Source organism: Cimex lectularius, unplaced genomic scaffold (genome assembly GCF_000648675.2).
Source record: "Cimex lectularius strain Harlan isolate CLEC.00 unplaced genomic scaffold, Clec_2.1 scaffold41, whole genome shotgun sequence".
In the NCBI taxonomy this organism is placed as follows: domain Eukaryota; kingdom Metazoa; phylum Arthropoda; class Insecta; order Hemiptera; family Cimicidae; genus Cimex; species Cimex lectularius.
The window spans coordinates 183,041-209,519 of NW_019393011.1; the positions used below are offsets into that span (position 1 = coordinate 183,041).

The 26,479-nt window shown below is 36.8% G+C and overlaps 1 protein-coding gene across 6 annotated transcripts in view; it reads right to left on the reverse strand.

Annotated features, from left to right (window-relative positions):
• Positions 1 to 1,210: 1,210 nt before the first annotated feature.
• LOC106665395 (solute carrier family 26 member 10-like) overlaps positions 1,211 to 26,479 on the reverse strand; it is a 79,593-nt gene continuing 54,324 nt past the window's right edge. For 4 of the 6 annotated variants that reach the window (XM_014391800.2, XM_014391796.2, XM_014391798.2 and 1 more), the window contains 13 exons: positions 14,998 to 15,107; positions 7,881 to 8,039; positions 7,709 to 7,819; positions 7,481 to 7,644; positions 6,536 to 6,700; positions 6,357 to 6,461; positions 5,960 to 6,093; positions 4,206 to 4,368; positions 3,968 to 4,144; positions 3,636 to 3,908; positions 3,411 to 3,572; positions 3,223 to 3,346; positions 1,211 to 1,449 (listed from right to left, as the gene is read on the reverse strand). In XM_014391800.2, the coding sequence (XP_014247286.1) occupies positions 1,301 to 1,449; positions 3,223 to 3,346; positions 3,411 to 3,572; positions 3,636 to 3,908; positions 3,968 to 4,144; positions 4,206 to 4,368; positions 5,960 to 6,093; positions 6,357 to 6,461; positions 6,536 to 6,700; positions 7,481 to 7,644; positions 7,709 to 7,819; positions 7,881 to 8,039; positions 14,998 to 15,082 (1,971 nt within the window). In that variant the 5' untranslated portion in view covers positions 15,083 to 15,107 and the 3' untranslated portion in view covers positions 1,211 to 1,300. Of the gene's footprint in view, positions 1,450 to 3,222; positions 3,347 to 3,410; positions 3,573 to 3,635; positions 3,909 to 3,967; positions 4,145 to 4,205; positions 4,369 to 5,959; positions 6,094 to 6,356; positions 6,462 to 6,535; positions 6,701 to 7,480; positions 7,645 to 7,708; positions 7,820 to 7,880; positions 8,040 to 14,997; positions 15,108 to 15,649; positions 15,722 to 20,604; positions 20,697 to 26,479 lie in introns of those variants that run through there. The other 2 variants (XM_014391799.2, XM_014391801.2) reach the window with 2 other exon arrangements.

Consider the following 26,479-nt stretch of genomic DNA (forward strand, 5'->3'; position numbering starts at 1 on the left):
AGGAATGCCACCTGATATAAAAAAAAAAGGTGAAGTGTCAAGCAAGGGTTTAACGGTCGATACTCCACAATAGATAATGTTTTGGCCTTATGGAGATTTTACTATAAAATGCAAAAGGGAGGAACCAAGAGAATAAAGTCTTTCTTACCTTGTAAACCTTCTAACCTCTAACACAGCTCTGCCACTCACCGAGGCCTGATGATTGGACATGGTCTCTGCCAGAAAGTAGATTCTTGTAAATAAATTTGATTGGAGAAAATAAGGATTTTCATATCAAAGTCGTGAATGGAGTTGAAGAAAAAAGAAAGATAATATGTGTGGAGGATGATGGAGGAATAGCAAGTATTCCACCACCATAAATGAATATAAAAATGGGAAGAATGGTAGTATGCAAATAGGAGAAAATGTATTTGGAAGTCGTACCGGTGATTAAGAACAGATACAACACTTTGATCATAACCAAAAGGCCAAGAAGCAATCCATTTTGTTTGGTCTAAATTCATAGCTAATAAGAACGTAATGCTGAAGGTTAAGTGTGACATTTTCATAGATGTTTTTCATTCCATTCTCTCCTATAGCTGCCTTATTTGGGGATACCAATATTCTGATGCCATTGAAAAAGTCCAGAGAGTGTTTGTTTTTAAGTTGTTTCAGTTTCCCAGTAACATCAATAATTACATGATTTATGTCAAAGCCAAATCCCTTCCAATCCATGTTTTTACTTTCTTCTTATATTTTTGATATTTATTAAGTGCCCTGGAACTCCAGTCATCCCATTTGCTCAATTTAGTGGCCTGTGAATTAATACCACAGTTTTAGGTTATGTAGAGGAATGGGGGAAAAATGGATTGCACCTTAACAATAGAATGATAATTTTTTATCAAAAGGAACTGAGAAGAAAGGCACTAGAAAGAATCAATGAGAGTCTGAATGGGTTTAGATCTAGAAACTGCACGTCTTGGGTGTAGAATTAACCTAGCACTCGGAACCCAACCATGGTGGCTGAACAGATAAAACCGAAGTTGCAGAATGCCAAGACCTTGGGTGATTCTTGCGGCCTACCAGTAATTTATTGTAAATTACAAAAGCTAGAATTGCTGGTGGACTGCAAAAGTGATCGGTCAACTCTGTACATGCTTACATATATACATGCGTGTGCAGATATGAGCTTATATAAATGAGGAATTAATTTTAAAAATAAACTACAATGTTACTAGAAAAATTATATATCACATTTAATTTATATACAGTGAATCTGTACAAACAATAATAAATTTTATATTCAAGGTTTCATATCAGTTTACAATCTTGCAGTGAACAAATCGGTTATAGAAGAGGTTTTACTGGCTGTGGATTGAAAATAAATCACTGCATCATGGACTGTCGGAAATATAGGAACTGATGGCTCATTGAAAACATTGCATGAATTGAGCGTGCTTACTCCATACTCTAAAACACATTAAGTAACATATCATTAATATTGATTGATAATAAAGCATATTTCAATTGATTTTTAAGGAATAAATTTATTGATATAATATAAACGGTAGGAAATTTCATTTTATTTGGTTGAAAAATAAGTCCATAGCATTTTTAAATAATTTGATGTTGTCCCTTTTGGGTTTTGAAACAGTTTATTTAGTCATTATTGTTTACACACTCTGAAAATGACCTAATTTAAAATGGAGGAAAATATAGTGTATTTTCAACATTTAATAGGTTTTTTATTACCACAAAGGGAAAACTGCAGCACAGCCTGCTAAGTAAATTTTCGTAATATTTGTGATGCTTAAGGAGAAAGCTCTGTTCAAGTGGTTGCTCAGTTCAAAAGCAGAAATTCTGACTTGGAAAGCCCCTGATTGAGTTCTTCAAACGTTGATGATTGAGGAAATTCGAACTTTTAATACAAATAACCAACACTGATTCACACAAGAAGACGCTTAATATATCTCGAACATTTCATCTTTAAAGATTTTCACTTCTTCTGGGTTCTGTGAAACTATTAATTAATTGATCAATTTAATTGCAGGGTAATTCCTTGGCTCTACGTCAAGAGCATGTAGGAATGCCACCTGACGTATGGCAGCGAGTATTTGGATCCCTGTTCAGAATTTTTGAGAAAAACAGGACTTCTTTATGGCATATAGGATTTGATACGTATCTCATTTTGTGTAATGAGATTGAATGTATTTATTAGCATGAATGATTATGGTAAGAGTGAAATATTGACTACTCCATCGACTCTCAATTAGATTATTTATTAGGATCACATCAGAGCATCAAGTACTCCACATGAATGGTAAATAGGAAAGAATGTATTTAAAAATTACTGATAGTGTGATGATGATGATAACGAGAAGGATGCTAGTTATTCCATTATTACTACGGGGTTTTTCCACTGCATCCTTTTTACTTATTGTACTAATTCTTTCTGACGGATCTTCTTTCTACCCTAGGTCTCATAAAACTCGATGTAAACGACCAGTTAAAATTATTGATATCTGAGGATAAAATGTGGTCATTTATAATAAAGAAAATCCTGGGGAAATTGCACACTGTTTAACAACTTCAAAAGCTCGTTTACATTTAGAGGGATCAAAAGGGGTTGCTTTATTATGGACTTCTTCCAACCAACCAAACCATTAATTCTAGTCTACACTACAAACTATTGAAGTGGTAATTGCAATGGGATTGTTTTCCACCTGGATAAAATTCACCCCCATGTGTCTTATGTATGAGAAATTGTTGGAGCTTGCCTGGAATACCCTACCACACCTATATTCAACAGACATTGCCCTTTCAGATTTTCATTAATTCTAGGCTCTGCAAAACTCTATTAATGGGAAAAACTGAAAGAACGCAGAAAAGACACTGAGGAGTTTCTTCAAAAGTTGAGACATTTTGAGGGGACAGAATTAAAAAATTACTTGGAAGATGGCTGCAAGCAGTGGAACAATACAGTTCATATATTTTTGATTATTTTTTTTTTTTACAAGTGCTTGAAATTTTAATGGAATTTACCATTTAAAAATGTTACAGACTTATTTTATGACCTTATGAAAGTATGTGAGATGAAAGTTATATCAATTGAGTTGATCATTACATACAAGTCTAACAAGCCATCACAGCACGGATAGGCAAACAAAAATTACCGATAACGATCAAATAAAGGAACTCTCACAAATTGTGATTTTACTAACCAATAATATTTTTTTTAAATACCTTGCAAGCCCACAAACAAAACACTTTTGCCCGAGTTGTTCAATGTTTGTAAAATTTCTTTGATTGCCTTAGCACCAGAAGCGTCGATGTACTGCACAGATCGAAAATCAAAAATAATCGCTTCCTGTAAAAATAATACACAAATTATAATTAAAACATTGATCAAATGTCCCAATTACGCTACATACCAATTGTTTCATTGGAAGAGGCTTAATTGTGTTAGTTATATTTCCGTCGTCAATGGGTGTCCAGCTGACAATTGCATTTACCTTACTTTTGAACGTCAATTTATTAACAAAATTAATACATCCTGCGTAGTGTATAATTGTGATCCCAGGAATTCCCTCAGTCTGAAAATTTGTATTAATCAAATTCACGGGCTTAAGTTTAATAGTTCACATCAGAATAATCACCTTGACGTATTTGTTTGGTTCGACATAAATTTCGGTGTTTGGAATCCTCTCCAAAGTCGTAATTTGCAGTTTAATACCACGTATAAATAAAATTGAAATAGATATACAGACACCGACTAGAAGTCCATATTCAACCTCGACAATAATGACAGTCACATAAGTCGAAAGCCAGATTATACCGTCTAATGTCGATGTTTTAAAAATACTAACTATGTCTTTAACTTGAAATAAAATTCCTTTAAGGGCCACAACAATTAAGCTGGCTAAAATGCACTGAAAAGCGAATACAATTTGAAAATAAATAATAGAAAATAATTAAAGATAAAACTCACTCTTGGAAGGGGTTCAAAAAATGGCCCGATCCATAAAAGAACGAATAAAAGCAGCCCACATGAAAATAAACTGGCTAACTGTGTGCACCCTCCGACACTCTCTTGTATCGCACTTCGTGATAGGGATGCTGCAAACGGAAGACAGGAGAAAAAAGATCCAAACAAATTTCCACAACCCTGTACAGAAAGTTAATTTATAATTATAAATACATTTTTCCATTGCAAAGTGATTCTCTACCTGTGCGAGCAACTCTTGATTTGGGTCGATTTCATATTTCAACTTGTTCGCGAATATAAGCGCCATTGAAAAACTACTGATGTATCCGATGATAGTTATTGTAATACTGTCCAATGCCACAGCTGGCAGTAGGTTGAAATTCGGCACTGCTGGCTCTGGCAAACTAAAAATTGAAAATTTATTATTGAATATTAATTAACCTAATCAAAATATTTGAAAAATGGCAAAAAGGAGGGAAAATTCAAAAGGTGGGGTTGAAATAGGAAGTTAGTGTCCGAGTGTATCGAGGTCACGATAGCTCAAATGGTAGAGCAGCGGCGTATCTAGCCGAAGATCATGGGTTCGAATCCCGCTCGTGCCATTAACTTTTTTATCTCAACTAAAAACCCTAATTAATTGTAATATATTAATTGGTCAAGAAGACCACAAAATTAGTGAATTTAATGATTTAAAATGAAGTATACTTCACTAAAGCTCTCCGTGGCCATTTCATTTGTCATCGAGAATCCACAATCTGATTACATGACATTTGAAAAATGGCAAAAAGGAGGGAAAACTCAAAAGGTGGGGTTGAGACAGGAAGTTGATGGCCGAGTGGATCGAGGTCACGATAGCTCAAGTGGTAGAGCAGCGGCGTATCTAGCCGAAGATCGTGGGTTCGAATCCCGCTCGTGCCATTGACTTTTTTTATCTCAACTAAAAACCTGAATTAATTGTAATATATTAATTGCTCAAGCAGACCACGAAATTAATGAATCTAATCAATATATGTTCAATAAACTTCTGTGAATTTAGGTTCTGAACTGTAGTTAATAGTTGTAAATAATTAATTACAAATTAGGGTAGAAAGGGTCTGTGACGGTTCTATCATCAAAGGGGGAAAAAAAGGTTTAGTGAGTTTCAGCATAATTGCTTTTTGACAAAAACAGCATGGATCTTTGGGAGGACCGTGGTAGCTGAGTGGTTAAGACGTCAGTTGGCTAGTAGACCCTGTGATCGTGGGTTCCATTCCTTTTGCTGGGATTTTTATGACACAAGGCCACATGTGGCCACAATGAAAGTTGACACGGCACTCACCACTGGAAGGTCCAATGGGATCACGTCTTAGAGACCCTGAATTCAATCCCAACCCACTGATGAAAATGAATTTCTTCATTGGAAGAACACCGGGGAGCTCAATTTACACACGTGTTATCGTGAGCTACCAAAATAGAACCAGGAAGGAGTACAATAAGCTGTATAGAGCTGCAGTGCTCAGGGGAACTCCTCCAGTTCCTCATATCCATAACCAATACAAAAAAGAATTCCGTAATTTCGTGGTCTCCTTGACCAATTAATATATTACAATTAATTAAGGTTTTTTTGTTGAGATAAAAATGTCAATGGCACGAGCGGGATTCGAACCCACGGTCTTTGGCTAGATACGCCGCTGCTCTACCACTTGAGCTATCGTGACCTCAATCCACTCGGACACTAACTTCCCATCTCAAATTCATAAGAAAAAAAATTCAAAAGGTGGGGTTGAGATGGGAAGTTAGTGTCCAAGTGGATCGAGGTCACGATAGCTCAAGTGGTAGAGCAGTGGCGTATCTAGCCAAAGATCGTGGGTTCGAATCCCGCTCGTACCATTGACTTTTTTATTTCAACTAAAAACCTTAATTGTAATAAAAAAGAATGTTTGGATAAATATTTAATTCATAGACCACTATTTAATAACAGTTAAATATAATAATTATGAATACTTTAGTTCTTACCCAACTGCTATATGTCCAACTGTTTTTAAACCATAATTTGTAGCGATGTTACCATAGGTTGATGCAAGCGTGCCACATAGAACGACTAACAATTCAATCGGTATAGGGATAAATGTTTTCTTTTGAACATAAGGCTGCAACATAAGGAAAAATCATAATTAAGTTGTGTTATATTAATAAAATCTCTCTTTTTGTTTTATTCAGCCTGATTTTATAATATAAAAGTACAGTAATTCAAATCATGAGAAAGGTTTAGAGTCCAACTTGTGTGGTGTGGACTATGCGTTAAAACATTTTTTTAAAAATATTATGATCAAATAATGATCATAATATGGTGATAATGTCAGTTTTGCCAGGATTCAAACCCAGAACTACTAGAGCTTGGCTCTCTTTTTACCTTGAGGAATTCGTTGTTGATGACTAAAACAGTTATTGTCAAAGCCGAACAAATAATGGCGCCTATATTCATAACACTCAGTTTCGAAAACAAATCAATGTAAATCTGAAAAAAAAGAAGCAATTTTTTTTAATTATCCAGACAAAATCAATGGATGCCAGTGTACAATTATAACTTACATAGATTAACTTCAATGGACCTTGCACTTTAACCAAAGACACACCAAAAATGTCTTTAAGTTGTGAAGTCAAAACATGGATCGCGGCTCCTGCAGTAAATCCACTTACAAGTGTCTCAGAAAGTAGCGTGCAGATAATGCCAAGACGGAATACATACATAAATAACTAGAAAGTAATAAAAAAAATTATGTGTAAATACTAGCTGAATAATTATGAATTGGTCACTGATTTCAAACCAAAACAAAGAACTTTATATAGAAGCAAAAACAGTTGCCATTTTGCATAAAAATGTCATATTAAATAATTAGTTAAAATACATACATATAATACTTATAAAAATAAGAAATGTGACTACTAATTTACATAATTCATAAATGACATCACATCATAGAGTTCTAGTTCAAGAAGTTACAGTATTTTCTTGAAAATCCTGCTTGTTTTTAAATTAAATTAGTTGGCACATTTTGTTGTAAATTTTTGCCATTGAGTATAGAGTGCTCAAAAAGTTCAGTGTCATTGTTGGGTAGAGCGAATTTGTCCAACTGGTAGTCATGACATATGATAGGAGTTTTGAAACTTGTCTCATTGTTGCAGCTTTGTTAACCCAGCCCAAGAATCATTCTCAAAGCTCAAAGCAGGCTCACATCAACAGCACAGAATCCAATATCTGACGTGAGACATAAAAAGAGCAAAACTGTTACCAGTTGAGACTGGTGACTGGTCATTACATGTCATGGACAAGGGGTCAAACCACTTTACAATTTATTTTTCATACTATAATCCATTATGGGCTTTGCCAGGATTCAAACATAGAACTGCTAGCATGGCAAATACGAGTCTGACACCCTAATTACCCAGTCACTGCGGTCTTTTTAAACTGGCATTATCCCTGATTTTTCGGTCAATTTTCATATATTTTTGAATGATTTATTTATATTTCTTCACCTGATAAATTGCCACCATAAATGTCAATGCTGTGGCAATTTCAATAGGCGAATAAAACTCCACCGGCTCGACGGTTGTGTGATTATTTTGTAATTTGGGTATGTCAGAAGGTGAGTTCTTGAGAATGACGTTTCCAGCCATTAGGCAGACGACGGCAAAAGAACCTAGACAATAAATCATAACAAAATTATTAATAAATTTATTAAGTTTTAATATTTTATTATTTACCCATAGATATGTGCCTAGAAGTTCCTAATATAGCATATACAATAACAGGAAAAAATGCCATATATATTCCAACCACTGGAGGAACGTTACCCAATATCGCGTAAGCCATTCCTAAAAAGATGTTAAATTTGTAACTTTTTAGTATTTTATGTTAATTATTGTTATCTATTACCTTGGGGTATATTCATTACTGCTACAGTGAACCCGCATATAAAATCTTTTATAAGCCACTCCTTCCAATTGTACGTGGACAACCATCCGATTGCCGGAATGGCGTTTATGAGGCATTTTTTCGGTTGGCACTGAAGTTTCAAAGTCACAGAAGATTTCACTAAAATTGTTTTAAAAAAAAGATTTATAGGATAAATGAATGAAATAATCTTTTTTCTTTTATTAATATATTTTAACTGATTACTGATTTATATATGCTCGACAACATACGTACATGTACAGAACTGAACCACTTCCGATTTTAGTGTAATTTAGAATGAATTACAAGGTGTGAAAATTACCCATCAGGGTTTGGCAGTGAAGGGTCAGATTTTTATCTTATACATCCTACAGAAGTTAGGCTCTAGAGGCTGTCAATAGTTGTGTCATTCCAGCCCCCAACTCTCGATCACTCTTAAATACATTCTTTGTTATTTATTGTACACACCATTCCTCATTAGTGGGGTGGAGTATTCAATATTGCGCCCTCTCACATGAAAAATTCACTCTCAATACACACACAATGGAACACAAAACAAGATATTGAGGTAACACTGACAAAAAATCCTCATAAGATCAGACAGCCAAGCAGTCCTAAAAGCATTAGTGCATAAAAAAAGTCGGTGAATGGAACCAACACCTCCAAAACATGGGAAAACAACAGCCTGACAATATTTTGGATGTTAGGGCTAAAAGGAATTCTAGAAAATGAACAAAGCAGATAAACTGGACAGAGATCTTATAGGCTCAGATAAAGAAAGAAAGATCAAACACAGACTCCACAATTTCACAATGGGCCTACAAAAAAACAAAAGAATCTTCAGAGGTGCGACACAGTAAAATTATGACCAAAGAACTCCCATCAAAATTAGCACATTGTTACATTTAAACAGGGGAATGATATGACTACCGGTAACTGGCATCTGAGAAAATGCCTACACAACATGGGAATATTCAATGATGGATTACTTGATATTCCTCCATTAGCCATATACTTTACCACTAATTTAATTGAGGGCCAATTGGGTACTCATATTCCACCATTGACCCTCGACACTAAACGCCAATAAATACATTCAATGAGATATGTATCAAACCTTATATACAACCAAACAGCCCTGTTTCCTCAAAAATTGGACTAGGGGATTCAAAGACTTCATTGCTCAAGCACAATTCATCGGGTGGCATTCCCACATGCTCTCTATATGGTTATTTAAATGTCAATTGTCTAATCGTAGTAATGATGATAGATACGTAGAAGCTAATCTGCCTTGACACATGCTGCCAGTCACTTTTAATGATATTTTGTCAGTTTTGGATGTTGGTTGTTGTCTGGATTGTCTGGATGTTAGCCAATCTCATCTGCCTTTTCATTACCCTCCAGGCTTATACAAAGAATGAATCCTTGCATGCTATTGGTTCAAACTTCAAGATTACAAAACGAGCCTTTTAGAAAAATGACATAAATGTACATTATACTATATATTAATAATGAACATAAACCACTTGAAAATACTAATTATAAATTAAACTGTAGCTTTGTCATACCTGATCATCCTGACAAAGCCAAACTAGAATGGATGATTGAGTATGATGAAGCTACAAATTCATTATATTATAGTTTTCAGTACAATAGTTCCCAAAATCTAAACTATTAACAATAGAGTACAGAAAAGCTTCAATTTACTGAAAAAGAAGAAACAAGTCGATAAAACTGAACTAATGAACTAGGAACAATAAGCTAGAAGCCTGCAATGCTTGGAGAGTACCAAACCACTGCTTCCTGGCATTCTTCTCATCAACGTTACACTCCCGCTGATTCTCTTTTATTAATATACATTTCACTCAAGCCGGGTGATGGATTGATTACTTGATAATCCTCTGTCAGCCAACATGCTTTATAAGTAATTTAATTGACTGGGTGCTCCAATATTCATTCAAAGTAAGTAGTCACACTAATAACTTTAATCTCAATATGCATAAAATGCAACACAAAATGAGATATCAAATCGTATTTAGTATAAAAATGTTTCGTATAAAAATTAGAACAGCAGACCCAAATACCCACCCCCTGCAGTGCTTGAGATTCTCATATCAGATGGCATTCTAACAAGCTCTTTATAAGGAGCCAAGAAAAGACACACTTCAATGTATGACTAATGCCGGGACGCACTACCCGACGCTACCCGACGCCTTGCCACGTTTTGGCAGGGTGTGCACATATGCGACGACAAGCGCACGCCACATACAGTCGCACAGCGTGTATCACAAATCAGTATCACAATCGCAATGCATCTTTTGTTCTTAATGCATTATTTTGAGCAAAACCATGAAATAAATTGTTAGTTAAATTTTATGAGCAAAACCAAGAAATACATTCTTAGTTAAATTTTATGAGCAAAACCATGAAATAAATTGTTAGTTAAATTTTATGAGCACAACCATGTAATAAATTGTTAGTTAAATTTAATTGTTTTTCAATAAAGTTTTTCCAGTGTTTTGATTTTTTTTTTTTTTATTATTAGTTAAATTTATTTATTAAAACTGGTCTTATTAGACCAACCATTAATTGTACAATAATATTATAGAATACATAAATGTTTACATTCTTATAAACCCATTGGTACAATAAGATTTACATTTCACTATTCACTTTTAACTACAAAGTTCATATGGCTTTGTTCTTTTTAATCTTCTGACCATATTTTGGTTATATAAGAGTTTGGTCGCTTCCACATTCTCGTACTGGCTGAGACGAGCCTGGTGTTTGGCGGCAAATCTTTGTATTTCCGCCGTGACTTCAGGGATCTTAAGTCTCTTGTAACATATATCCCTATGTAAGCCCTTATTCCTTACGTACCAAGGTGCATCGACCATGTTACGTAAGATTTTATTTTGGAGTGTTTGTATGATTTTGATATTGATGTGTTCGGTACGACCCCATAGTTGAATACCATATGTCCTCAAAGGCTTTATGACTTGTTTATATAATAATATTTTATTTTGTATATCAAGGTTGGAGCCACGTCCTGTCAACCAATATAGTACCTCTATACCTTAAACCTATTTCTACCCTTTTTTCTTCACGTGTTCTTTCCATCTCAGCTTGGCATCTAAGGTCATTCCCATATATATAGCTGTATCGCTGTACGGTATAGTAGTTCCATCGATTGTGAGCGACTGAACATGGTCCACGTGTTTGTTTGTAAAGATTAGATGAACTGATTTATGCTGATTTAGCTTGATTTTCCCTTTTTTTGTCCATTCGTTTATCTTATTACATGCATTTTGGAGGATTTTGGTTGAATGGGGTCGGTCCTAGTGATATCACCGCTGTGTCATCTGCAAACGTTGCAATTTTTACTCCATCTATTTTCGGAAAATCACTAGTAAAGCAGTGGACCTAATATGCTACCTTGTGGCACTCCTGCATTTATTGTTTTTAATTTTGAATATTGATCTTCTTGTTTGACTCTAGTCTGTCAGTTAGGTAGGAACTGATAATACCGAAATACTGCTTTGGTAGTTTAGCCCTTTTAGTTTATTGACGAGTTCTTCGTGCCAGACCTTGTCAAAAGCTTGTGAGACATCAAGGAAGATATCAGAACAAATTTGTTTTTCTTCAAGGGATTTTTCTATTACATCCGTTACTCGGTGAATTTGGTCTATTGTTGAATGTCTTGTTCGGAATCCAAATTGGTAGTCAGGAATGATTGTCTTTTTTTCTACAATGGGTTTTATTCGTTTTAATAATAACTTTTCGAAGAGTTTAGACAGCAGTAGCGATATTGGTCTATATGATTTGACCTCGTTCGCCGTTTTTCCTGTTTTTTTTTTTTTTTTTAATCATGACTTCTGCAAATTTCCAGATGCTGGGAACTATTTCAGTCTGATTGCAGCATTAAATAGGTATGTTAGCTTAACTATACCCTTTTTTGGTAATTGTTTTAATATTTCTCCAGTGATAAGGTCATATCCTGGAGACTTTTTAGCAGGTAAATTTTTAATTTCTAGTGCTACTTCGTTAGGTGAAACTAGCTTTATATTTTCTTCTTGTGGCGTGGTTGTTACTTCAAGTAAACTGCCATTGATGTTTTCAATTGGTTTGAAGATTTCAGCAAGGTAACTAGCAAACAATTCGGCTTTTTCTCTGCTGTCTCTCGCCCATGTACCATCCTCTTTTTTTAATGGAGGAATTTGGGCGATTGGGCTCTTAATTTTTTTATGGCCTTCCACAGCGAGTAGTCAGTGGCTTCGCCTGGTGTTAGATCTTCTAGATAATTTCTGATTGAGTCGTCATGTATTTTTTTTTAGCTTCCGTTTAAGTTTTTGAGCCATATTGCTAAGAATGTTTTGTCTACGGGATCTCTTGATTGTTGCCATCTTCTCCTAGCCTTTCTTTTCTGATTTATTAGTTCTTTAATTTCCTTGGGGTAGTTGAAGCCAATTGTTTTATGGATAGTCTGTCTAGTATTACACCATGCTGAAGTCTGAATAATTGAGGTGACCTCTGCTTCATTATCCAATTGTTCTTCCGTTTTTAGAGGAACATTAAGGACTGGTTTTGCATCCACGTCTAAGGGAAAACTACTCCAGTCAGTAGTTAAATCCGGTGTTTTGATAAATTTTCTGCCTAACCATCATAATTAAATAATTTTTATAAAAACTCATGAATTTTTGATCTGTTTAATTTGGGTTATATTAAAATAAGAATGTTGTAATTAATATAACGACAAAATTACATATACACAGTTTGAAATAAACTACAAAAAATATGAGTGTCCTGTTCTGATGCTACCCGACGAAAATGGTGTAATTTTATGAGCAAAACCATGAAATAAATTGTTAGTTAAATTCATTCTATCAATAAATGGTATTCCGGTGTTTTGATTAATTTTCTTCCTAACCATCATAATTAAATAATTTTTATAAAAACGTATGAATTGTTGATCTCGGTTAATTTGGTTTATATTAAAATACGTATGTTGTAATTAATATAACGACAATATACACGTAGTTTGAAAAAAAATATGAGTGTCCGGTTCTTTTGTCTTCGACTGTACTCGATGCTACCCGACGAAAATCTGGACAGTGGGGATCGCAGAGCGTTGCATAGCATCGAGCAGATCGGGTAGCGTCGCATGGCGTAGCATCGGGTAAATCCAGAAACACACTTACTCGATGCTACGCCATGCGACGCTACCTGATGCCACCCGACGCAAATCCAAACTCCGATTTTCCATAAGGTTGCATTACCCCGTGCACATCTACCCGATGCTATGCCACGCTAACCTGCCCACGCTCTGCGATCCCCACTGTCCAGATTTTCGTCGGGTAGCATCGAGTACAGTCGAAGACAAAAGAACCGGACACTCATATTTTTATTCAAACTACATGTATTGTTGTCGTTATATTAATTACAACATGTTATTTTAATGTAAACCAAATTAAACGAGATAAAAAATGCATATAAACATTGTTTAATTACGTTGGTTAGGAGTAACTTTATTTAAAACAATTAAGTTTAACAAACAATTTATTAGATGGTTGTGGTCATAAAATTTAACTAACAATTTATTACAAGGTTTTGCTCATAAAATTTAATTAACAATTTATTTCATAGTTTTGCTCGTAAAATTACACCATTTTGTAATGTCGGGTAGCATCAGAACAGGACACTCATATTTTTTGTAGTTTATTGCAAACTAAGTACATGTAATTTTGTCGTTATATTAATTACAACATGTTATTTTAATGTAAACCAAATTAAACGAGATAAAAAATGCATAAGTTTTTATAAACATTGTTTAATTACGTTGGTTAGGAGTAACTTTATTTAAAATAATTAAGTTTAACAAACAATTTATTAGATGGTTGTGGTCATAAAATTTAACTAACAATTTATTACAAGGTTTTGCTCAAAATAGTGCATTAAGACCAAAAGATGCGTTGCGATTGTGATAGTGATTATTGTGATAAAGGCTGTGGACTGTACGCGACGTGTACTTGCGTCGGATAGATGTGCAAAACGTAGCAAGGCGTCGAGTAGCATCGGGTAGCGTCGCATGGCGTAGCATCTGGTAAGTGTGTTCCCGGCTTTAGATATTTTTAAGGATTAGGTTTTATGTAAGCTTAAATATGCACATGGTTGTACATATGTATGCATATTACAGAGTGAACCTATCACATTTCGCCGTCCACCTACATCTATAAGTTGCCAGCAGGCCTCAAGAATATCCCATCCTGGGAGTTGGCAGTCCAGCGGCAGACCTCGGTCTTATCTGTCCAGCCACCGGTAGTTGGGGTCCAGTTGGGCTCCAGATGCTGTCAATAGCTAGGTCAATTGAGCACCCAACGCATGCAGTTCCAAGATCCAAACCCATTCACACTCCCATTAATTCATAAATATATTATTTTCTATTTCCGTATCATTCACTCAGGGTGGTGGAGTACTAGGTATTCCTCCATCACTATTGAAACCTATTATGTAACTAATCTAATTAAGGGTCATTGACGTACTCAATATTCAGCCATTGGACCTCTCATACTACGCATTCACGCTAATAAATACATTACATCACTCTCAATACTGTTACTTCTAAATACAATAAAACGTCCCTGTTTCCTTCAAAAATCGGAACAGGGGACCCAGATACTCGCTGTCATGCTCAAGCACGTTTCCCATATCAGGCGGCAGTCCTACACGCTCCCTATTCCTAAACTCCCTCCTAGCCAAGGAGTCTCACCCGTCTAAGATATTATTAAACACCCTGAAGTGTGAACTTTACTTATAACCAATGCACTACCAAAAGAAAATTTCTGGCCATGGAAGTTAGTAATGTAGATTTAATTAATTAATGTTTTTGATTTAAGTTGTTTATTTGTATAGAGATTTTGTAGTGAAGATCGTAGATAGAACTGGAATAACTATAATTTTGAAAATTTTCTTTTTTTTTAGTAAGAATTTCAAGGCAGCCTCCTGTCCAGCTGCTCCAACTTTTCTGGAACTTGGTGTTTTAGTTCCCCCAGTTCCATTCGTGATCTTAAGCGTATAATTGTTTTGTTTGTTTTTTACTCACAACTCATTTTCTCAGTCTTGAAGTTTTCTGAATTTTGTAAGTAGACTTTTCTGTTGATTTCAATTTTAGAGTGATGTTCTTCCATTTTTTGGTGAGGTTTGTCTTTTAGCCTGAAAAATAGATGGTTCACGTTATTTAAAATAACAACTAGCAATCAGTATTAAATTATTTTTTAAATCCCAAGCCTTAAAAAATTTACAAGATTCATTCTGTCAATGTTTGTATAATAAAATTCCATTTGTCGAATCAACCGAATAAGTTTTGAAATCCAACAACCTCCACTGTCATCTGATGAGCTCGCGTCGAGACGGTTTTGGCCGAATATCAAACAAAATGTCGATGAGCGAGGAGGGAAATTGCGCCTCGACGTGAAGCCTGGGATTGCATTGTTTGACATAAAGTTCAAAAGCTCTCCGAGGAAAAATTTGCCTTGTAAAAGGTGGCCAACGACGAGACGGCCATCTTGTCCAATACGCGAGACCAAAAGGGAAAATTTTCGTATAATCTTAATCCGGAAAAGCCCTAGCAGCTTCAATAAAGAATTTTTTTTGTGTGTGCAGGATTTTAATTTCTAAGTTGGTTTTGTAAAAATAGATGCATAATATTTGGGAACCCCTTGAAAATATAAAAATCAATCGTGATAGATTTCCACCTGTTGTTTTTGTTTCACACTTCGTTGATCTTGCAAAGGTGCTATTTGTTTGTTGGAAGAGATTATTTTCAAAGCGAACTATATCACGTACAGATCAGGCACTTATACATAGTGCGCGCGAAGGTAAATTCCTCGGTTAAATAACGATCCGGGTAAATACGAATGTTTTCCTTTTCCTTATCAACAATTGTTTGCATTTCCTAGTAGAAAGACGAATATTTTCCTCCAAATGGTACAGGTTCTGGAAATAAATAAATTTATTGGAAAAACAACCAATAGAACTGATAAAATTGGATAAACCTAACTTCCAAACTAGCAGTAAACTACAACCCATTAAGGCAACCCAATAAAGCATCAAAGTAGACCTACAGGCTTGTTTTCCATTATGAGGAAAAGTATTAGAAAAACTCACGATTGAATTAGTACTGATGAGTCATCGGCACAGGATGCAACAGGATCAGTCCAAGTACACTGCCCTGTTCTACTAATTCCAACTGCTGAGTGGGAGTAGCACAGGGCAGTGTGCTTGGACTGATCCTCTTGCATCCTTTGCCGATGATCCGAAAGAACAGAAGACCATTGTGAACTTTTTTCATTAACGTATTTCTTGTTCTGTTCCAGTCTATAGTGCTAGTTGTCATACCAAAAGTGAGAAATTAGGTTGGATGGAGCGAATCACCTTACTGTACTTTAGAATAGAATAAAATCTTTATGCAAAATATTTACAACAGTTTATTCATATTTAGATAGGAGTGCCAGTTATACTATGGCTTCCTGCTTCAGAAATACTGCATATGAGTACTGATGGGCTGGCACTTGTAAGTGTGAACATCACGTGCCGGCTGTTTTGGTTCATTTAGCTTGATGCGCCTAGTGCACCAGTCGGCCATGAGGACTATGTGGTCTTGGGTTGCTTTTGCTGGAAGGATAGGATCGGAATGTGAGGAGAAAATTGCAGTGTCGTCCACGAATGTCGTGATTATGGTGTATAGGTATGTCAGCGGTGTATGTAGAAGATCGGGCCAAGGATGCTCTTATGGGGAACGCCGGCCTTGACGGGCTTGATGTCTAAAATTCAGAGCCAATTCTAATCTTAAACCAGAGATCAGAGATGAAGGAGATGATGAAATAGTCGGTGTGGGGAAGAATAGGAGGAAATACAATCTCTACTATACTGATTGTAGAAAAAGGAAAAAATAGGGCTGGAATAGGTCACAGCACATTGGAAGGAAAGAAGAAACCCGATGAATGCGTAAAGGAGGGGGCGATCTCTTGCTTCTGGTCAGCTGCAGGATGCCACAATCAGTTCTGGAGTTAGAACTGCAACGGCGGCGGATCGAAGGATGGGATTATTTCAGATTTGATCGGAAGTGCAAATCGACAGAAGATTCACCTATCGCTGAAATCGTTTTAGAGAAGGAAAGAAACAAATTGCTTCTTTCTCCTTGGACTCAAATATATGTGGTATTAGTATGTCGATGAACTAGCACTATGAACGGGAATAGAGGAAGAAACAAGTTTATGGAAATGTTCACAAGGGTTTTTCTGAATTTGTCAGAGCTGTTCTTTCGGGTCCAACAAGGATTACTATGACTAATGAGAGGGAGTTGCACAGGGCAGCACGCTTGGACCGATCCTCTTGCATCCTTTGCCGATGGCACTAGTACTATCCTCCGACCCTGGAAAATATAGAAAGAGGACAGGAAGTTGTAAAATGACTAAAACAACTAAAACCATTTGCGAAAATAGAAAACAGAAGATAACGATAATGTAAGAAAGCGAAGAGAACAAGAATGAAAGAAATTATTAAAAATATAAAGATGGTCTGTAAGAAGTAAACAAAATAAAAATCATTTCAAAATATTTCGCTACTTATGTTTTTACTTTTAAATCTCCATAGTCACTATACTCGGGCTCAAATCACTACATAGGGTGATACAGGTACAGGCTATAAAGGACGATCCATTTATTTTATTTAAAAATAAACAACTAACTGCACATTGAAACCTGTGAAGCTTGTCAAAAAGTAAACAGCCGATTTAGTGTGACGATATTAAAATAAAAAGATAAAATAATCATTACGTGTATGATTTCAGATTAGGATTCCTTGGCCATTGGTACTCAAGTATAAAAGTTTATGTTGACCATAAATAAAATTATTTAAAAAAAACTAATGTTGCTAGGGGACGGGCATCGTATAAATAAATAAGCGTAATATTATATAGGCAACACTTGTAGTTCATACTAGGAAGCGTACTAGGACCCTTTTTACTTTCCGTTTAATCCAGTGTTTTTTCCTAGAAGTGAGCACTTTGCCGATGATGGAGTTATAGACGTAAATGGACGTTTTACAGATGTACAGAGAGAGTGCAATAACATCCACACAAAAAAAGGTTATCAATAACCACAATAAAACCATCGTTGTTCCCTTCAAGAAAAGAGCAGTGTGAGGACTTGAACCAATTGTGATAAATACAGCTGTAATTACCTTCTCTAAAACCGTCAATTTCTAGCCACCATCTTTGACAAAAGATTTTCTAGAAATCAGCAACTACATAAAATGGCACGCCTTTGTGGGAAAAGCTGAGTACCGAATCCAAAAATGTGCCTTTATACCTAGCCGTTGTTAGAGCCATGATAACCCGCTGATTTGTTTCCCGAAAGGTCCTCAGAATCCTCAGTACTACTCAGAAATTAGCCTGGGCATTACTTGAGCAATGAGGACCTCCGCTAAGGTTCTCGGGCTGTCTCTTGACGCTATGGTCCCAAATGTAAATTGGCTATGAAATTTCAAATCAAAATACCCGATAGACTGGGAGAAAGGGTTTCCAGTTGATGCCGACTATATTCTGAATACAGATGGCTTTCACATTGAGTATGGGTCAGGAGTTGTTAACTGTGTTAATAAACCAAGGACTTCAAATAAGCCTGTCTTCGAGGCAATGACCGTGCCTATTGCACACTAACAGGTAGATCAAAAAGCTGAGTATAGTAAAAATAGCCCTCTACTTGAACTAAAGGCAGCCTCCTTATCGACAATTCGAGAGGTCTGTTGGGAGTTGAATCAAGGCCCTGTCAGACAATAAAAGGCACATTTGTTTGTATACGAGGGCATAAAGAGCAGAAGGGCCATTAGGACGCCGATAAACTGGCAAAGGTCATACCAAATTGCCGAAGGTCCTCCGCGAACCTCAGTACTACTCAGAGACTAGTCTGAGCATAATTGGAGCAATCAAAAGCTCCACTGCTGCCCTGGAAGTCCTCTTGAACCTACCACCATTGAACATGGGCCGCAATTTATAGGCTAATGCAGGGATAGGTCCAGACTACTATAAAAACGAGCAATTAAAGCTTCGGGAGGAATTTGAAGCAGAAGAACTTTTTGGGTTTTGACGCCATGAACCCAAAATTAGAATTGTTCACTATGCAAGGGAATTGAAAAGACTGGGTTTCAAAAGAAAACTGAGATAAAAGAAATGAAGTTCAGAGCCGTTTGGCACTGCATCAAGCCCTATCAGAAATTGGGGAAAATAAAATTCCTTTTATTTGGGTACGGGGGCAAAAGAGTAAAAGAGCAACTAGGAGGAGGCTGATAAATTTGCCAAGGGTAGTTCTTTGAGGACCCTGAACCCTTTTGCAGCATGCCATATTACCAAAACCGTAAATCCATCAGAAAATTGATCAAGAATTCTCGGTTTAGCGAGAATATCTTGCAGGAACAAATGTAGAAAAACTCATCAAAGGACCACCGCAGAAACTAACAGCAGAACTACTCTACCTAGGACGTTTTAGGACTAGAATAAGTCTGCTGATTGAACGCAGACTCCAGAGGCAGCAGAAAGCAGATATTGCCAGGATGGAAAGACAGTGGAACAAATTTTCTGTAGGTGCGAAGGCAGTACGCCGAGAAGACTGCAGGGAGAGGAAAAAGCCAAGGCCTGATACTGGAGCCCTCAACGAAGCTTTGAGATCTGTTTAGCCTTAAACCTAACAAAAAAAAACTCTGAAATTTAATGGAGATTACACAGTAGACCAACATTGGTCGTAATAGGAACTATAACACTTTTAATGTGACATTAATAGCTGTGGATTTCATTGTCATTTTCCTTTTGTTTGTTTCTTGTCTCTGAGTCATTTCAGTTCATTTACAACATTCAGCGATAAATCAGGGTGTCTGTGTACTTTCGGGAAATCGGGTCAATTTCCTGAGACAGCACAGAGAAACACCATGTACTTCATAAACAAGGGCAATTCCATGTTCGTCTGATTTTCGAACCCACCTGAAGCGTATCACATATTAAATCGAGCTGTGACGACTAAATTGTTCTCGATTCTAATGACAAATAGGTCATTTTAAACTCAGAAGCAAAATTATATACATTCTTAAATAATTTCAATTGATTCACCTAAATTCCTAGATTACTGCTCATAGATGGTGGCACGACACCTTTCCATTATGTGGGGCATGCAGGGAACGTACGGTTTGTCGGCTAAAACTGGTATCAATGCGTCAAACGCGTATGGCCTATTCTGACTCCGATAAGAGCTCACCTCTATCATCGCTTATTGTCATGTCTTCATTGACGTACATGCCATGGCATCCGGTCGAAATTATTGTTCCTTCATTCATTTCATTCTCCGAAGTAAACTTATATGACTGATCGGTAAAGGGTTCGATGGATATCTGACGTAATGTCATTATTAAAAATTAAATTATTAATTGTAATATTTAGTTAATGATTTTTTTCTGTTCCACTCAGTGGAAAATTGACGTAAAATTTGAATCAATGTAAATCGACCTCAGGCCAGACAGACTTCCTTGCCGAAAATTACTTTAAATTATATATTATGTAATGTTTATAACATTTTTTTTTATAATCAAGTATATATTATTATAATTTGGATTATTGAGAGTCGTTGGGGGTTGCTGTACAGATGGAGGGTGCTTTACTTACGTCAATCGCGCCTGGTGCGCCAACTGCAAAGAAATAAACTGGAACTCAAAACTTGAACTGAACCTAGCTACGGGATTCCGGCTATTTAAAAGATATGCCTCACCGGGATACGGGTAGCGGGGTAAGATTAGACCACGGGGTTATAGGTACCCCCCCCCCAAGGAAAGCAACTACCTACCCATTTGCGGCACTGAATAATTGGTTCAAACAGAATTATAAATCATAAAAAATTGTTCCAAAAGGTGATCCGAGGCTATCAAGTGCAAATATTGAATTTGGGTTTTGGCTAGATATGGCAAAATACGGTTCCAAAGAAGAAAGAAACGTGCACTGAAAAAACAAGCGATAACCTAAATAACAAAACATATTTGTCAGCAAATTCCATTGCACAAATTAAGCCAATTTCATTACAATTACTACAATTCTTAGACGGGCATTCGGTTGTTCTGCTGTTTGTGCGATGGTCATCCCACTGTCTGATGGAGCTAGGTCTCTGGAAAGCTCCAAAAGGGATCAGGACCTCCTCATTCTCTCAGCCCGGAACGCCCTGGTACCAAACAAAAGTAATTTTATTGTCCCAAATGTCTGATTGGACTTGATGCAGTTCCAAACATCTTTGGACTTCATTACCGATGAGGTCTAAGTGGATAGCTAGTCTTTTGTTGATACTCAGCATTTTGATCTTCCTCATAGTGTACAATAGCCGCAACTCCGCCTGAAAGACGATGGCTTGGTTTATTTTCATTGGTACCATCTCCTGACCCATACTCAGTGTTAGAGCCATCTTTGTACCAGATATAGTCAGCATTAACTTTCTCGCAGATGAATTTTTTTTTAATCCAATTTGAATTTTGGAATCATGGCGTCGAAACCAACAAACCTTGTCTGCTTCAAATTCCTCCCGATGCTTTAATTGCCCATTTTTATTGTAGTCTATTGGTACCAGTCCCTGAATTAGTCCAGCAGCGACAGTCAATGACTTGATACTTCTAAGGAGAAGGATTGAGTCTATTGCACTGAACTAAGGAACTAGGAAGTTACAATAAGCCAGAAGGCTGCAGTGCTTGGGGAGTGCAAACCCCGTTCCTAGTATCCTTTTCCATACCATACCCTGCATTAGTCTGTGAATTGTGGCTCTAGTATAAAAATGGATGAAGATATGTGTAGTGGTGGTAGGTTCAGATGGACGTCCAACACAGTAGTGGAGCTTATTATTGCTCTAGTTACGCCCAGGCTAGTCTCCGAGTTGAACTGAGGATCCTAATTATGTATGTCGCAAAAGTGTTCAGGGCTGATTGGTGTACTCGACGAAATATCTGGAGGCCAGTTTATGGGCCTCCTAGTTGCCCAGGTACCCAAACAAAACTAATTTTATTTTCTCCAATATCCGACTGGGCCTTGACGCATCCCCAAACGGCTCCGAACCTCACCCTAAGAGATCACTGATATCATCCAACGTCCATAAGACATGAACCATTGCATTATATTAAATTAGTTACAAGAAGTACCAATATTGGTCTATTTGCAATCTCCATTATAAGTACAGCTCTTCGTTAAGCTTCTGGCTTTTAACCATTTCCTAAAACTTCGTAAAGAATTCTCGTGTGTATCCTTGAGGGCTTGGCTTTTCCTTTCCCACAGGAGTCCTCTCTGCCTGACTCAGGTCTTCGCACCAACAAGCATATTCCGCAGTTTCTTGTTTTTTTCTCGCAATATCTGATCAGGATTGTTTCTGTTCTGGAGCCTGCAGTCATAGAGTGCCCAGTCAGCAGTCATATCGTTTTATTTATAATACGTTCTGGGTTTACTAGTTCTCCCGTTAGTTTCTGCGATGGTTCTCTAATGAACTTTTTCTCGTGTGTTAATGGAATACATTCTCATTGAACTGAGGACTCAATCTTAACCTACGTTTTTGACATTTTTGGTGTAGTATTCACATTGTGGCTCTAGCTTCTCCCTGGATGAAAATGTGCAGCGGTTCATGTAATAGTATGATATACCAATAGCAAACATCTTTCTGGCTAATAAACCCAAGTCAACGTTTTCATGTGTTCTAAGTCGAAAAAAGCACCAAAGATAGACTCATTTGTTGTAAACCCTAGTTGAATGTCTAAAATACGCTTAGCAACACTATGAACTATAGATTTACCTACAGCCCGGTATTGGGTTTTTGCTTTCTCTCCACCACTCTAGGCGGTTTTTTACCAAGTGATTTCCTTATCAAGCACATAAATTAAATTTCAACCATATCTGAAATTTAAGAAATTTTCTTGAGTTGGATTTTGGTTATATTTTTTGTAATTTGATTATCTTCTTGACATTTTTTCATGGAATTTTTCGTTCCTCCAAATTCATTTTCTTTGTTTTGGATACTTGTTTGTCGGTATAGATTCTTGTGCTGGCTTGTTTATGTTATCTATGAACTCGTCATACCCTATCTCCGGTGTCCGGTGAAATGATAACATAAGATTTCGAATTTTCCCCCAGCCTGCCGTATCTGTGTTCCATTTTCTGATCTGAGTTTGATTTTCATTTTTTTTAATGTAACTTTTCTGAACTTTATTAAAATTGGTAATTAGTTACAACCCATCGGGTCCCCTGATTTGGAGAACAGAATAATAAGACTATAGCTGTAATATTTCTGTGCGAAGAGCTTGATACTAGAGATGGGGCACCGCTGCTAAGACAATCCTAATGCTGCTTCTGACAGAAGATGGCCTTTGTTCTCTGTGCGAGAGCTTCCAAAGCGGTGAGTTGGCAATTTAAGTCACCGCATATTATTTATGAGCATGGATTACGGAGAAGAATTTTTCCCACTCACGTGCTGAGATAATATTTTGAGTCACAATATAGAGCGAATTGTTATGTAATGAAGAACCATTTTTGGCGGAATGCTGCTATGCATAGAATGTTTATGTCATTTCCTGTAACATTTATTTTTTTTTAAAGAGTTATTATTATTTAATAGCGTAACTCCCGATTTACCGTCAACCCTGTCATTTATTAACCCTTTATGGCCCACTGTTTCCTGGAGCAAGACGAACATTAGCAATTTGGTTAAAAGGTTAGCAGGAAATCCCGGATATATCGGATATATATATATATATGTATGCATGTATGTGTGTGTGAATGTATGTATGTATAGAGAGAGAGAGAGAGAGAGAGAGAGAGAGAGAGAGTGAGAGAGAGAGAGAGAGTGTATGTTTAGATTGGCGCCAAATAAATCAGTGTTGCCCATACACGAGTAGAGACAGAGCGGGAACAACACTGCACCCGGCCTAAACGGGATTTCCTTCCAACCCTAAACAAAACAGCTAAAATTGGCATTGAAACAACTTTGGACAAGAAAGGGTTAAAATATAAACTGGATATGAAAACTTTTGTGTTTTGCAAATTTAAAAATTAATACAAGATTCAGTGGTGGGGGCAAGGGATAAAAGATAAGGTAGAGATTTTAGATTGGCGCCAAAAAAAATCAGTGTTGCCAATTCACGGGTTGAAACATTGAAGGAAAAAGAATGCACCTTCATGGGAATAGCTAAGACTTCAGCAAATTTGCTAAATTTGGTGTTGTCCTGAGGCAACGTTGGGCAAGAAAGGGTTAATATATTATACCCTTTAAAAGTAAAAATTCAGCTTGGATGAAACCAAGCCTGAAGACGTTGTTAGTTAGACCTTGGCGGTTTTTGTAATGTATGCTTCAAGAAAGTTCGTTTTGCGGTTTTGTCTAGTTTCTCCAGTAAAATTAAAATAAATACCCAAAGCGTCAACGGTTATTATGAATACATTGATATGATTCCTTTATCCAATTTATTACTTCGTCTAATCATTGGCTAAAGGATCGAAGTTGAGATAGCTCAAGGACTACTGCAGATTTAGAACTTAACGTCAAAATTTCATAGCGAAAAATACACGACCTATCCTTAAAAGGCAGTTCTTTAGAGTAGATTTGGATTATCATTTTGCACAACCGGTTTGGTGAAATCTTCTCGAACACAAACCGTTTTCCCAACAGTGAACGAGAAAGTCGATATGTATTATAAATAAATGCGGTAGAAGTTCGTAAAAGAATATTTACAGCAATTGAATAACAACGGCTAGAAACAAGTGAAGTTAAATTGAATTGCAATTGATATTTATAAGTAAAATTGCGAAATATTGTATAGGTAATGAACCTGTAGCTTGATCCGGCCAGCTTCATAAAATGATGAAATGCTGACAGACACAACGCGACCAGGCGGATCGGGGTCAATAAAGCTATAAAAATAAAATGTCCACTCAAGATTAGATCTGAAGCTGTAAAATAGGTTAAAAAATGGCTAGTTTAATGGTGACCTCTTGCTATCGTTCGTGTAAGCTTGCAATTACCTTACCAAAACTTCTCAGGCTTCTTTGGCAAACTTTACTAAATTCAAATAATAAGGATTATTTTAAGAGGAGATTAGGCATTTTCAGGTAAAATTGGACATTCTGCCGAAAAAATGAAAAGTGTCTTCTTTCGCTTATCTGTATTCTGTTACATAGAATAATTAGAGCTGTTATCTCTTATAAGGTTGTAATTAAGGTGAAGTAACTCACATCTAATTTTAAAAACCAACAAACAAAAAAATTAGTGAAATTTTAATATTCTCAGACATATTAAAGAAGTTCTAATTAAAAAGGAGATCTTTACTGCGAGCGACGACGTACATGAACTAGAGATGAGAAAACCCGCTCTTTTTAAGAATCGGATGAAAACCTCTCACTCAGGGAAATGAATCAGATCTTTTTCATGGCTCACCTCTCGCCACCACCAAATTTATCTTACTATAATTCTATGCGTTGGAGGTTTTTGAAATTTCGGTGTGCCAGCGCCAGGGCCAATCAGAAATGATCAACTTCACAACTTTTTCTTTTATTACCAATAATAAAAGAATTAAAATAAGACGGTTGAACAGTTCGTCATTTCGTTCACTCAACAATTAAAAGCCCTGTAATTTTATTATCAACGCGGACCGTGAAACTTGAAGCGAAAATGCAGAAAGGCGTACTCAGGACGGCCTGGAGAAGTGATTTAAGTGAGCGGAGAGCATTTGAAGCGTAGAGATGTTGGAGAGGTGAGCGGGAAGATCGTGGAGGGTTTGGAACGGAGTGCTGCTGGAGAGGAGAATGGCTAGAGCGAAGAGCTGATGAAGCAAAGAGCGTATGGAGCGGAGAGCTGTTGGAGAGGAGAGCGTTCGGATCGTTTGGAGGTTGTCCGGGGAGAAGGCAAGCTATCTTCCTCTGACTTAGGTGTCGTAAGTTTCAACGTCAAGTTATATACTTATCGGGCTAAGGTGATCTCGTCCGGGCTGGAGGCAAGCTATCTTCCTCTGATTAAGGTGTCGTTGTAAGTTTCAGGGTCAGATTATGTTGGTCTCGGATTTAGGTGATGTTGTCCAGGGAGGAGGCAAGGTCTCTGACTGAGGTGTCGTTGACAGATTCACTCACAGGCGTCCGTGTAAGTTTCAGGGTTCGGTGATATCGGTCTCGGACTAAGGTGATATTGTCCAGGGAGGAGGCAAGTTGTCTCTGACTGAGGTGTCGTTGACAGATTCACTCACAGGCGTCCGTGTAAGTTTCAGGGTCGGGTGATATCGGTCTCGGCCTAAGGTAATGTTGTCCAGGGCAGACATCGAGTGGTTTATTTGTATTAAAAGTTTGAATTTGGTCATCACCAACTGTTGGACTACGACCGCATCGTTTTGCTCCTTCAAATCAAAACTTTTGAACCGAGGAAACCACTTACGGTTTTATGGAATTTATTCTCGCTCTGTTTCTGACGAAAACTTACCTCACACGACCACAGCTACAAGATTCAGTCTCCGAGATGAACAGAAACGTTAACATAACCTCC